At 44.9% G+C, this 15518-nt stretch overlaps 1 protein-coding gene across 1 annotated transcript in view; it reads right to left on the reverse strand.

Annotated features, from left to right (window-relative positions):
• LOC143299661 (uncharacterized) overlaps nucleotides 1-15518 on the reverse strand; it is a 39814-nt gene that overhangs the window by 10741 nt on the left and 13555 nt on the right. Inside the window, exon 2 of the mRNA XM_076612979.1 lies at nucleotides 12084-12392. Coding sequence (XP_076469094.1) covers nucleotides 12084-12171 — 88 coding nt within the window. The 5' untranslated portion in view covers nucleotides 12172-12392. The remainder of the gene's footprint in view (nucleotides 1-12083; nucleotides 12393-15518) is intronic.

The following is a 15518-nucleotide window of genomic DNA, read 5'->3' on the forward strand; positions in this document are numbered from 1 at the left end:
TCTGACGACGGAAGCTAAAGGTTGGGTCATTCAGACACCCACTGGACATCCGAGGGGTCTGTGTAGAGGAGAAGAGAGGACTGGCCGTACTGAGTTAAAGGAATACCATTTGAAGCAAGAGAATGGGGCACACAGCTGAACGTCTGTTGTTGGCGGTTTCCTTCATTCACGCAGCATGTTTAACGTGCTTCAAGCTTCAGGGTACGGGCAATATCAATGTACATCACAATTTCTAGCATGTACACAAATCCCTACACTGACAAAACAGTTTTTATTCGTTTATTCATTTCTAGTCTGTTCATCTAAGATATTGACAAAAACAAAGTTATACACACATCGCTTTTTCTCATATGCATTTCGCTGCTAATTATTTGATTAAATAAACCAAAAAACAACAATAATTAACGACTCAAGTGGTGCGTGTATTTGTCCAATAAGGGAAACGTCATCAGAGGTAATTGTATAGGGCTCATGCACCTGCTGCTGCTTTCGTGGCAATGCCACTGCACGAAGCACATATGTCACGGTGATTCATCTCGGCTCCATGTCCCCCACATGTGCTGGGTTGACAAATGGGAATTAAGGCCTGACTCGGCAACCGTATGTATAAAGTATTATATACATTGTATTTGAAAACACGCATGCACGCATGCAGGCACGCACACACATTCACAAAACCAACAACAACACATAACAGATTGCGGTGTACAAAAGCTCAAAACGTCACGTGCATTACTCTGACGTGTACCAGGATGGCTATACCATCTGTTAAAGTCACTCATCACCGGCATACGACTGTGGAAAGACGCGCCTTCCTCACCACAAATGCTTGCATTCGTGAGTATGGCATGTGTGACCGGAGGGAGAAGGGATGGAATGGGAGGGAATAGATTGACCGGGATCCTGACACTGGAGGAGGCTGGACTTAGGAAATTCTTCAACCCATGACTCGCACGGCAATAATAGTGCTCCAACCCCGGGAGCCTTTCAGTTTCAGGACACCGTCGCAGTGATATCGTGTTTTACGTAACACGATCCAGCCACGCGTGACTAACTGGAACACATACCAAACCAATTACACCAGTACCGACTGTTGGCGCAAGGTACTGTATTCCGAACTTCCGCCAGCAAGACCAAGACCACACACGCCTGAGCTGGTGCAACCCGTAATGGTACACTTCCAGTATTGCAATGCAGAATGGACTGCTTGCCAGACAAGGTCAACGCCTGATGGAAGGAACTGCGCACAGCTACAGCTTTCTATTAATGCATCCCGCTGAACGTATGTCCATGTATTGATCAGGTTTACCATTCGTCCACAGACAGAGCGGGACAAAGGGTTACAGGTTTGACAGGCGGAACGGGAAACCTTTGGCTTCAGATGTAGGCCACTAGTCTTGATCGAGTTACGGGATTGATAAAATGATATGGTGTTTCTGTTTTGATACATGCTATACCAAACCATCATTTTCATACACAATCGTCTTCATTGTAATGAGTGCGTGCGTGCGTTGCGTGCACGCATGCTTTAGTAAGTGTATCCCTGTGGGTGTGTGCACACACTTAGGGTCGAGGCAGATATAAAAACACATGGACGGATGGGTAGGTGAAAAAAAAAAAAAAAAAAAAAAGAGGGTGGGTGAGAAGGATATTTGGCAGTTAGTCGGATAAAAAGTTAAATGACAGCAATAATGACCTTTGTTTAGCTTGTGTAGCAAGTCACGTACGCACTACCGCGTGCAGCAGTCTGGAACTGCTCCCTGAATTCTTGTTATTGTATCCTTGGGTTCAATACGTGCAGACGCTTGCGCGCGCGCCATATAGCACGTGTTATGTAGCGCGCATTACAAACACTGGTTTCACACAGAGAAATCTGCTGTGACAAAAAAGAGTAATACGATACAAACCCTAGTTATGCATTCAACTTTCCATACACCCGCATGAATAAGTGGTCGATTCATCCCACTATCAAACTGACCAACTAGCAATCGGTAAATAAATCGAATGCTGACGTTTTTCATTTCTCCAGAAAATCTACGAAGTGCTCCAGGGACCAAGATTTCAAACGTTGCAGGAAGTGATCAAAGCATAAGATCTCAAACGTTGCAGGAAGTGATCAAAGCATAAGATCTCAAACGTCACAGGAAGTGATTAAAGTGTAAATATTCTGATGTTTCATGATGATCCACTGACGGTTCCAGAACTGAGGAAGAGAGGATAGGGTTACGAAGGTCAGCTGCACGCATTGACGCAAGCCAGACTCGAAGCCAACCTGCCCTATACTGGTCCACTGATACTCTGTAGGTAACTTGGGTCAAGACAATCTGGAAACCAAGCCGGGTCATCTGCCACACCCAAGTTAAACTGGATCACAAACTGCATTCAAAGACCACTACTGACATGCCATCTTCGCATCACAAGCCACAATCAAGCAAAGAAAGCAACCAGTTCACAGCTTTGCAAGTGGGCCCTACTGACCACAATGCAAAACTCCTGAAGCTAACTCGGAACTGATCTACAGATTCACACCAAACTTTGGTCCACTCGTTTTGAAAAGACATGTTCGAACATGGGGCATGTATGTGGTTCAAGTTCAAATCAAAATGAATGTAAGTTTCTAAGTCAGACATGCAGTTTGAGAAATGCACCATCTGGTACAGGATGTGTTACCTTGTTGTGTTCACATGTGCCATTCTCCGGAAAGGTTTAGCTGTGATTTGCTAGGTAATACAATCTGAAACGACGGCATTTTCAGTTCCAATATGGCGATGATATATTGCTCTCCCTCCCTACCTCTCTGCAATATTGTATCGTAGTTAAATTGTGTTTTTGATGACAATCATGAGGTTGGACCTGAACATAAACAGGCCTAACCAGTCGACTATATATCTCTCTCTCTCTCGCGATATCTTCGTTAACCTAACCTGGTGACATTCACGGACGGTGCTTTGGGCTTTGCAAAATGCCACCCACTAACAAGGACCTCTAAACCAACCCTGGCCAACAGACACCATCCAGACTTGTTTTTCTTTTATTTTTATACCCCTGTCCTCAATACACGACTAAAAATATTTCGGTGTCGGTAGCTATGGGATTCATACTATCACTTACATTAAGCGCCGTCTTCTGAAAAACAGTTGCAGAATGTGGGGGGTCGAGAGAGAGACAGAGAGAGAGAGAGAGAGAGAGAGAGAGAGAGAGAGAGAGAGAGAGATGAATACATATTGCATCAAACTACCAGAGCATGACTGGATTGCATTCGAAGCATATATTAGAGAGAATTTGGCATACATCTACCGGCACCCCCACAAAAAAAAAGAAGAAAAAAAAAAAAAGGGGTGGGGGGTGGGAATTAAGGACTAGACCTCAGGAAAACTGAAGACGAAAACACGCAACCAAGCAAATACAGTGACAAGGCAGTGCACCTGATGATCTTTTAGACCCCACCCCTCTTTGCCCCCCCAAACACACACACACACACCTCTTCCCCAGGCATCAAAGCCAAACCGCGGCGACACCCTCCACAACAGACTGCAGTGGACGAAACCCTGAAACTTGCCTACTTGGCATTTCACACACACGTTGCACTGCACACCATCCACCCTTGTTTGAACAGTCGGGAAGTCAACAGATTCGAGTCCAACGCCACCTCTGCCGCTGCAATTTCATTATTAACTTTGCATGTAAAATACGTGGCATTGGGCTGCACCATTTAGTCTGTTTCAACTGGGCTCTGAAGCCGACAGAAGAGCGCTTTTTAACGGCCTTCGGATAACACGAACGCGTTGTGTAGGGATGATGGGAGGCATTTCAGTCAAAGCGAAAAATCTGGTAGCCATCCCCCCACTAACCCCACTCCCCTTTAAGTTTCCCTTCTCCGATGTACTGATGCGCATAAGGTGTGAGGCTGAATATATATTCGGTATTGCTCTTCCTGGACTGGCCGAAAATGACGAAGTCATGCTGGCTGAAAATGACGAAATCATGCTGGCTGAAAATGACGAAATCATGCTAAGAGCAAATAGTTTGAGCAAACTAATTACGTCAAACAATATCGGAGAAAGAATAAACCGAGCATATAAGGCTTAAAAAATCAGTAAATAAATAAATAAATAAATAAAAAGGGTAATCTTCAAAAACAAAGCAAACACGCTTTATTATAACGGAGGCCATTCAAACGGCCGTTTATTTTCCGACGAGATTAAACAGACAGGCAGACGCTGTGTTATGTGACAGACCTCGTGTTTCTGTGCAGTTCAGTGCCGCAGCTGCTGCCTGCTTTGTGAAGTGAAAAACTCAATTCTCTGCCTTTTTTTTTTCTTCTTCTTTCACCGGCTCAAGTTAAAAGTTGCTGATCGCCCAGCAGATAAACAAGGCCATCAAAACCACGCAAACATTTACAAGTACAGCAGTAATTAAACCTGCATTATAGAAGAGTCAACAACCAAAAGAAGTTTGAAAATAAACGTATCTAAAGACGAGAGTAAACGTATCTGTGCATATGATACTCTCACTGCGAAAGAGAATGCACTGTTATGGACAAGAGCTGACAGTATAATGCCCAAGTGGTTACAACAAATGTACGTCAACATGTGTGTGTGTGTGTGTGTGTGTGTGTGTGTGTGTGTGTGTGCGCGCGCGCGCATTCTGCAGCTTTTAGACCAGAATAAACAGAGCATAAGGCTAAAACAACAACAAACAACCCCCCCACCCACCTCCCCCCCAAAAAACAAAACAAAAACAAAAAAGAGCTAACCTTCAAAAGCAAAGCAAACCCGCTTTATTATATCGGAAGCCATTCAAACGGCTGTAAAATCCACACGGCCGTTTTTTTTTTTTTCGACGAGATTAAGCCTATGTCTTGATCCAAAACTACGACGGGCGCAACAGCGGAGTGGTAAAAGCGTTGGGCTTTCAATCTGAGGGTCCCGGGTTTGAATCTCGTTAACGGCGCCTTGTGGGTAAAGGGTGGAGACTTTTCCGATCTCCCAGGTCAACATATGTGCAAACCTGCTTGTGCCTGAACCCCCTTCGTGTGTAAACGCAAACAGAAGATCAAATACGCACGTTAAAGATCCTGTAATCCATTTCAGTCTGTGGTGGGTTTTGGAAAGATACCCAGCATACCCCCCCCCCCCCCGAAAACGCAGTATGGCTGCCTACATGGCGGGGTAAAAACTGTCATACACGTAAAAAGCCCACTCGTGTACATACGAATGAACGTGGGAGGTGCAGCCCACGAACGAAGAAGATCCAAAACCACATTCCGTGATCTCTTCATCGTTCTCGATTTCTAATTTCTAAACACAGGCGATGATGCGTCAGCAACCAATATCTTAATTCGTTCTAAACTGTGTTCTCAGGGGGCAGGCTTTATCCAGTCATCTGTGGTAACAAAAAAACCCAAATGACTTTCAAACTGAAGCAATTGACTGGGTATGTACTAGTGTAGCCGTCGGCATGACTGTTAGCTGTATGCGGGGTTCATACATAAATGTGCCCTGCTGAATGGCAGTGTTCTGCTCGACGAGACTACAACTTCAAACACGTTATCTGGTGATAATGGAAAACAAAGAAAAAAAGGCCAATGACCTTTTGGAATGGTAACAACCGCCGTTATCTTCATTAGCACACTGACTTCAATCGACTGTGTCGCCTTTTTATCGGATGACTGTCTTAAGAGCTGATATGTAAAGGTACACGGTGTAAACAACGAAAAGATAACTGACAAAAACGGCTGGTATCTCCTCACCGAATCACACAAAGGAAACTGAGAAAATAAGATCCCTGATCCTGCATTAAAACGAACCAATAATGGAACTATCGTTATCAGGTATAACACTGGAGAGAGAGAGAGAGAGAGAGAGAGAGAGAGAGAGAGAGAGAGAATATGTATGTATGCATGTATGTGTATATATATATATATATATATATATATATATATATATATATGTGTGTGTGTGTGTGTGTTGTGTGTGTGTGTGTGTGTGTGTGTTCGTTCTTTAGTTTAGCGTCTTTTCACTATCAGTCATATCAGTCGATTTAAAAAAATATATTAAAAAATAAAATAAAAAAGTGGGGCGGGGAGGAATGGGGAGGGGGGGGGGGGCGTGTGGGGGGAGGGAAGAAGAAAACAGAAAAGGTAGAAAACTGCCCAAAAATGCATAACTAACGTGCAATTACATTTAACAGTAACAATTCAATAATGATAATAATAATCAGAAACCATTAACACAATTCTGAAGTACATTAAATGAATGTACAAATAGGTCTATGAACTAATGCCTGTGAAAGTTCGACCATAAGAACCTCGTCAGAAATAACTTTCCAAAAATCATCTGCAGAATAGTTATTCTCTCTCATCCCACTGTGCGAAAGGGTGGAGTTCAATGACCTGTTGACTGGCGACCTGAAATGCCCTTTAGCTTGGATAAAAAGGTTACGTGGTTCGCAGGGGATGGAGGTAGGGGAGGGTGAGTCCTGGCTGGGTGGGTGGGTGGGAGGGAATGGGGGAGGGGAGCGTCTGTCTGGTGGGGAGGTCCCGGGGCCCTGAGGTACACTAGTTGGTACACACACGGCAACCGAGTTATCCCCACCCAAACACAGTGCACCGAGAGTATAATTATATAAGTGTCTGGAGTTACTGATCATGTGATAGTTATAAGTGTCTGAAGTTATTGATGATGGGACTGCGCGTCCGCTGTTTTATCAATTATTTATTGCTTCGCTTTGACCCCAGTCAACATCGTCATAGCGATCCTTGCACCACCTCTTCCTTGTTCACTATGGCTAACTACGATGAAACTCGAGGGCACAACTTCAAAATAAAACTAATTTCGTAACTAACCAGTTCCGCAAGTTTTTTTGTTTTGTTTTTTTAAACTAACCGTATCATAAATCTGTGGAATAACCTTTCCTATGACACCATCAATGCACCATCGGTAAACGCCTTCAAAAATCACACTGACAAAAAGTTTAAGGACCATGTATTTTCCAGAGTTAAATCTTTATTGAGCTGTAGATAAATGTAGTATACACTATGCCTGATTTAAACAAGGGTCTGTTCACAACAAGTGATCAAAAAGCACATAATGGACACTGATTATGAGGGCAAAAGGCTTTTAGCCTACAGTCAAATATTTCTGTTATTCTGTGAATACCAGTAGGTCGATATATCTCAAACTTTTACAGTTCATTTTCTTCCCAGTCAGCGAATTTTTCATCGTCATGGCGAATACCAATAGGTCGATTTTTCTAAAAGGTTCACTGTTCATTTTCTCTGTGTCAGGGCACTGTATAACACGCCCATATTTCTTAACCGACAGAACTGTGTCCGTCACAATGACCAGTCCCCGTGTCCAGGAAAGAATCAACAGGACCCGTTACTTGATTGGGAATAAAGCTGACAAAATTTCTAATCCGCAGTAGCGGTAAATTTGAACTCTTCAGTCCTTTCATTTCATAACATTGGAATTTTGACATACCAGAGTTGTACCGGGTTTTTTGGTTCACGGCTGGAGGACAATACCAACCACCACAACCCCCCCAGCACCAGATATTTTGACGACCTATGCCTCAGGACCATCCATACCATCAGGTGGACCCATGTTTTCAACACCCAACTGGGGGGCAAAGCGAAACAACCTTTTGATACAGAACAAAAAAAGAGGGGGTGTGGGGAGTTGATAAGCCACACAAGGTTAGTCTCCCTCAACCACAAGAGATCATACCTGCAGGTAAATCTACATGAGGCAGGCTCTTGAAATAACCCAGGGGGTAAACGTCAAGTGGGGGGGGGAAGACCAATACAAGGCATGGCGCCGGTTGGACCACTGGCGCTGAGGTGAAGGCACGGACGTATATGTCCGTGGGTGAAGGCAGCACAGCGGACTGATGTGGGCACAGATGAGGACCATCTCCCAGAACCGCTGTGTGCGCTGGAGGAATGCATACCGCGGCCCTATGTTCCCCCGAGAAATCAGAAGCTCGAGATAGCGGGCTGTAATAAGCTTTGTTAGCTGCGGAAACGGCAAGTGGCAAGGATAGTGAATGAAGTATTTTGGTTTTGTTTTCATTACCAATGCCTGTTGACTTCCATTTGGGGATCTTTAGTGGGGGACGACTTCAGCGGAAGGCTGAATGGTGGTATTGTTTCTGCAAGCGGAAGAACATACTGACTTTCACTCAAACCACTATTTCATGTCCTGACTTAAAGGATCACGAGCTAGGGAAGTACGAGTTGTCCTCACTTTCGTCACGTTTCCCGAATTTGCTTTCTTTCCATCTATTAATCAGCTGTGGTATAGCTCGTATGATCTAGCTCTCGTACAGCTCGTATGATCTAGCTCTCGTACAGCTCGTATGATCTAGCTCTCGTACAGAGCTCGCATGATCTAGTTATACAGCTCGCGTGATCGAGTTCAGTATACATATCCCAACTTGCAAGCACCGAGAGCAACAATTTCATAACCGCTGACCTATCTCACTCGTACACGGTGGGGCAAAAATAAGGAGGGCCAGGGGTACTGCCATCAAAATGACAACCCTCTGGCCAGGCACTGTTCATAAACCATGATTCGTGCGTATGTTCAGATCGCCATGATAGTTGTTCGCATTTATCTGTGGCTTTCTCATACTCGTGGGGTCTACCGGACCTGAAACCGTTTTGAAGAATGTCAGGATTATGACGTTCACACGCAAACACGCACGGGAATCACTCAGCTTTGTGACGCACTGCACTGCACGACAGTTACTAGTCATGACAGACCACTCTGACAGGCCAGCCCTGACCGGAAAGGGCATATCGCCAGAGTCCGAAGTATCAATATCAGTAGCTCAAGGAGGGTCACTGCGTTCGGTCATATCCATATACGCTACACCACATCTGCCAAGCAGATGCCAGACCAGCAGCGTAACCCAACGCACTTAGCCCTTGAGATAAAAAAAAAAAAAGTATAAAAAACCAAACAAAACAAAACAAAACCCCACCTATTTGTTTCAACCTCTGAATCTGATCCAGTCACAAAACTGCGTCTGTTTAAAATAAACAGGTAACCTAACACCATTAAAAAAAAAAATAAAAAAAAAAAAAGTCTGTTAAGTAGATGCCTCAATTTTCGACGTGTAAAGACAACAGACCGAACAAGACACGTTTATTTCAGGAACCCTCGCAGAAGCTTTCCATTTAGCATACCCCCGAACCTGTCCCCGTTAACATCGGAGCTTCCACCCTGGTCCACCAGGGAAACGTACGCTCTTTGCATTGATGTGTCGCAACGCAACTCGCTGTGTAACAAATACAACTTTCGCTGCACGCATTGTTTTGCTGGGGAAGGAAGGTTGAAGGGCGGAGCGCTGTCTTGTTTGTGGCCAACACTGTAAACAGCACAACACACAACGCAACGCACACAAACCAACGGCCTGGGAAAGGACGGTTTGAGAGTGCGTGAATGGATGAAATGGAACTGGTGCAGAATATTCGACCAGACCGCACAGAGAACTGACTTTTCTATAGGACGAATGCCAACAGGTCGTACAACTTTGTTCTCTTCAGTTCATCATCAGCTTGAGTGAGCACAACGTTGTCCTGCGTTTTGATTGTACGCTACGCAAAGGCAGGAAAGCGCACGCGCGCGTGTGTGTGTTGACGTGTAAGGGGTGTGATCAGTGCACAGAAAGACGACTTCGATTGGGACAACCTCGCTGCACTTAATTTTTCTTTTTTATTCAACACGAGTTATCAAAGTCTTGTTGCTGTTTTACAGCAGCCACGGTCTTGCCGCTAATGAGAGGGAGAGAGAGGGGGTGGGGGGCGTGGGTGGTGGGGAAGGTGAGATGGCAGGAGATGCGCCACTTACGGGCTTCTTCGCCTGAAGTCATGTGCTTAATTGTTCGGGATGTGGGCGACATGCGATGGCAGCTTTAGCTGGGATTCACCGTGACCCAACTAGCCAGGCGTCTGTCTAACAGCACAGTAAATGGCATCCTTCAAGCACTACAGTACACAGTATTGTTCACGCAGTCTGAATGCACTGAGAAAGCACAGAGACTGTGCATTTTGTCAAAATGTTATGCTCGTTTATCAGCCCTACACATGATTCACTAAAATTTGTGTTCCTCTCTGAAACTTCAGAACCTGTGTTCCCCCCTCCCTGACACCTAACCTGTGTCCCCCCTCCCTGACACCTCCGAACCTGTGCCCCCCCTCTCTAAAGCATTCAGACTTGTGTCCCTCCAGGATCCCTCCCTGAAACCTTCAAACTTGTGTCGTCCCTCCATCACTAAACATTCAAACCCGCGTCCCTCCATCACTAAACATTCAAACCTGTGCCCCTCCCTCCCTGAAACCTCCAAACCTGCGTCCCTCCCTCCCAGAAACCTCCAAACCAGTGTCCCTCCCTCCCAGAAACCTCCAAACCAGTGTCCCTCCCTCCCAGAAACCTCCAAACCAGTGTCCCTCCCTCCCAGAAACCTCCAAACCTGTGTCCCTCCCTCCCAGAAACCTCCAAACTTGTGTCCCTCCCTCCCAGAAACCTCCAAACCTGTGTCCCTCCCTCCCAGAAACCTCCAAACTTGTGTCCCTCCCTCCCAGAAACCTCCAAACTTGTGTCCCTCCCTCCCAGAAACCTTGTGTCCCTCCCTCCCAGAAACCTTGTGTCCCTCCCTCCCAGAAACCTCCAAACCAGTGTCCCTCCCTCCCAGAAACCTCCAAACTTGTGTCCCTCCCTCCCAGAAACCTCCAAACCTGCGTCCCTCCCTCCCAGAAACCTCCAAACCTGTGTCCCTCCCTCAATGAAACCTCCAAACCTGTCACTCTCCTTCCTTTAAACATTCAAACTTGTGACTCTTCCTCCCTAAAACGTTCAAATCTGAGTCCCCTGCCCCCTGCTCCCCACCCCCCTCATGCCCCCCGAAAAAATGTGTCCATCCTCCCCAAAACACTCAAATCTGTGTCCATCCCTGAAACAAGAAAGGGTCGCAAGGGTCTGTTTTGTCAGATTCACTGCGTTCATTTTCAAAACGATAAAAAAAAAATCTTTTTAACCAAGAGCATTGTAGCGGGTGCAGTGCGTGCTGACTCATTCTTAACGCTGCTTTCTTAAACACCGGCTGCGTGGTACAATGTCAATAAAGGAGCTTCGGCTTGCACGTGAGCACACGCACGCGCGCGCTTTCTCACACAGACGCGTCAGGGCTCCTGACGAGCCATGCAAACTCACTCGTCCCGTCTCGCTCGTACACAATAAAAATACGTTCAGCCACAGCCTTGACATTTATTTTACACGCACAGGAACCGATAGCCTTTTCCCTTCATTGTGTCTGTCATTTATGACTTTTGCCTTGTTTTATTAAAGAAGATGCCCTCCCAAGATTTCGTGCTGTATCAGTCTGGAGTGATAAAAATGCCACCACATGCCCGCGTCTCTGGCTGGGTTGATCAATCGATTTACCAGCACAGATACTGAGGAGTTGCGCGGGCGGCGCGACCCTTGTCGGGTCAAAAACACTCATTCAACACAAACACACACACGCACACACTGACACAAATACGTCCACACGCATAGTAATCACACACTGACACGCACACCAATACAATACTTGTCCCCACGCCTGCGTATTTTCCTGTCCAGTTGTCTGTGCAAACTGAACCCTTTGTTGTCTCAATGCTTAACTAAGGCGTTGAAACAGTAGTTGTCTGTTTCGCTGAATGGCTGTGTTGCTGTGGTGTTCTCGTCTCCCTGTGAATGTTGGCATTGTCACTGAGCTCTTAAGAGGTATTGTAATTTGTATTCTGAAAGTGAAGAGCCTCAACCCGCCCCTCTCAACACACATACACACACACTCTCCCTCTCTCTCGTGAGCGCAAAACACGCATAACAATACAGTTATATGCTCTTGCCTCACATCTTTGCACTTGTGTACAAACAGGGAAAAAAACAAACCAACCCAAAATAACATTGTTCCGGAACGGAACACGATATCACCAACCCGGCAACAAGTACTGCACACCTCTCTCGATTCGGCGGTAACAGCACACACCAACACAAACACCACCACCACCACTACTATTCCTCAGTACTCACAGTTAAAGGCGTACTCGCTATGGATGCTGTTATCGACGGCGATGACGATGAGGAACTCTTTGTTCTCGCTGCTGTTGCCGGCTGCCATTTTGGCCAACTCTTCTTCGAAAAAGTTGTGGTCGACTCCGGGAATAATTCTCGTCTGGTGATGTTGCTCTACCGGCCCCCCTGCACCAATCTCGTCGCCCGTCGCCGACTGCGCCAGTTTGAGAGTGTTATGTTTGCGCGTGCGCAACTCACTCGGCGGAGGCAAAGGGAAAAAAAAAAGAACTCGAGCTGGAAGTTCACCAACCAGATAACGTGCAGCAGCTGGAAAAAAAAAAGAACAAAAAAGAACGAAAGAATGAAAACGAAAGTAAAATGGTGAACAGGCGTGTTGCACACAACAAATCACTTCCATTCAGTTGCACGAAAGAACAAGACACCCCCGCCCCCACCTTCCCACCCAACCCCTCACCTTTTTTTTTTAAAATTTCTAATTTTATCTTTCAATTAATAACAGGAAAGGGAGGGAGGAGGGGTGGGGAGAGGGAGGAGGGTGTAGGAACAGAGCAAGTGGAGAAACGCACGAGTACCTTTTCCTACAGGCTTCGCGAGCGTGCACTGCACAAATGCAGAGAGAGAGAGACTGAGAGTGAGAGAGAGCCGGTAGAGAGAATGAGAGAGAGGGAGAGAGAGAGAGAGAGAGAGAAAGAGTGAGAGAGAGAGGCAGAGAGAGACCGACAGACAGAGACAGAGACACAGACAGAAAGAGAGGGAAAGAGAGAGAGAGAGAGAGGCAGAGAGAGACCGACAGACAGAGACAGAGACACAGACAGAAAGAGAGGGAAAGAGAGAGAGAGAGAGAGAGAGAGAGAGAGAGAGAGAGAGAGAGAGAGAAGATGGTGATGAAGGAGAAGAATTAGCAGTCAAGATCTTTGGTGATTTAGTGACTACGGAACTTAATCAATCATTTATATCAGACATTGAACTTGCTTCTCTCTGCAACAATAGTACATGCAGCGGCAGCGCGCAGCAGAAAAAAATGCTCACACACACACACACACACACACACATACATACATACAGACAGACAGACACACACACACACCATACACACACAAAACATACATACACACACATACATATACACAATTTTCTAAAACTATAAAATGTATATGCGGTAAGCAAATAACTGTAAGCCATCTACTCATTCATTGTCCGAGCATAAGACAGTTGTAGTTGATGACTTTTCTTCCAATATTTCATTAGCCACTGAAAAGATTTTGAATGATTATTCATTGCTTAGAATGTTTTCAGAAATTTTAAACTCCAGTCCAGTTGGTATCCTCCTTTGATGTATTATATTTAATACTGTTATTTATATCTACATTGTTGTAGGTTAATACTTGTTGATATGCATATACATATTCTCCTTCCCATGACAACTCATTCAACCACAACCTCTTTAGACTTTTTCTTATATACTTTTCCTCTGATACATAACATGAACTTTTTAATTAAAAAAAAAAAAATTAACACTAATATTCACATGCATTCCCCGTTTCCTTTATACACTACTTTAATCCTTTCCGTCTAAAAACACTTATAGTGAATAGACGTTAAACTGAAGAAAACACACACACACACACACACACACACACACTTTCTGACGCTTCACATGCACACATAAATAAATACATATAAATACACAGAAATCAGTATACACACTCCGTGATATATACATGAAACTGATATGTGCGCATGACATGCACGTGGTATGCGCATAATTATGTGCACGGATTGAGGGAGTGTGAGAGAGAATGAGGATGGTGGGGGGATAGGGAAAGAAGGGAGCTGTAAAAGACAGACAGAGAAAGAGAGAGAATGAATGAATTGAATGAATTAATCCAACAAGCTCAAAGGAGATGTGAGCTTTGAACATGATTAGCATACAGAGGGGCAGGAGATTGCATTTGCATTGAAAAAAAAAATGAATAGCTAATTGTAAACACACAACTTGCGTGACAACACACGTATTTAAAATGTTGATAGAGAGAGAGAGAGAGAGAGAGAGAGAGAGAGAGAGAGAGAGAGAGAGAGAGAGAAGGGGTGTGGGGAGTGATAGGGATAGAGAGAGATTGTGTGTGTGTGTGTGTTTGCGTGCGTGTGTGCGTGTGTGTGTGTTTGCGTGCGTGCGTGTGTGTGTGTGTGTGTGTGTGTGTGTGTGTGCGTGCGTGCGTGCGTGTGTGAGTGTGTGTGTGTGTGTGTGAGTAAGCGACAAGAGAGAAAGATATTTGGACAGAATCACTTAACAAAGCCAAGTGTATCGCTTCAAGTTTGTGTTTGAATCAGTCGACAGCGAGCTCAACAAACAGCCCACAGAGGACGATCACGGGCGGGAACTGAAGGGAACGTAATCGTGGAACGGCATTAGGATTTTGCGAACCATCAACACAACGCGCGCTATGAAAAGGAATAGAAAACTGAATGCATCCAATGAACTGAAAAGCTGTCTCGAGATTTAAAAGTTCAGTTTCAAACGACTCGCGCAAAACACAGTTTGCCCACCTTGAGGAAGTGTCTGGGTTTGTTCCAATGTACCTTTTATTTACCTGTGTGCTAGCTGAATCGGTAGCGTAAGCAGCACTGACTTGAAGTTGTGTACCTTGTGAATGGAGAGAGTTACCACTCTACTATTTGTTAAACAGTTTGCCCACCGTTATATATATATATATATATATATAGATAGATATATATAAGTATATATATATATATATATATATATATATATATATAAAGGGAAAAAAAGACGAAAAGATAGAACATGGGTGTGACTGGAGTAGAGTTCTCTCCCCGTTACACTTCCACGGAAATCCTCTCCGAGGACACTTCACACAGAAATCCTCATGATGCAACATAACGTACTGTGATGTAACGCAGTTCAAAAGGATAGGAGTGGAGGTCAGTTCTATTTTTCAGCTCAATGTCTGCGGATCCTGGATTCGAACTCGAACCCACGGCGTCTTTGGACTGTTACTGTCAGTCCAGTGCTCAATCAACCGAATTATGCAGGCGAAAAATGCAGCGGAATAAAACACACACACACACACACACACACATATACGCGCGCACACACACACATACACAAACCCACCAACAAAAACCCTGATCATACAAAGAAATTCAACATGTTATTTCGCTCATGTATCATACAATAGGTTGGGTTTTAATTAAAACCCCTTTGACAATAGTTGATCAATTTGGGAAGGACCAACCGGGACATGATAATCTGCTAACACTGAGACACTACGAAGAACACACCAGCTCTGAAAACTGATGGCCCGAAGTATTGAGAATGGATCAAACATGAGGCCCACATGTCAAGTCCAGGAGCCAGTTGCATTACTCGGACGGAAGAGCCTAGCATAGTCGTAACCCGCTACTAACTGTGTG

The sequence above is a fragment of the Babylonia areolata genome, chromosome 25 (genome assembly GCF_041734735.1).
Source record: "Babylonia areolata isolate BAREFJ2019XMU chromosome 25, ASM4173473v1, whole genome shotgun sequence".
Taxonomy (NCBI): Eukaryota; Metazoa; Mollusca; class Gastropoda; order Neogastropoda; family Buccinidae; genus Babylonia; species Babylonia areolata.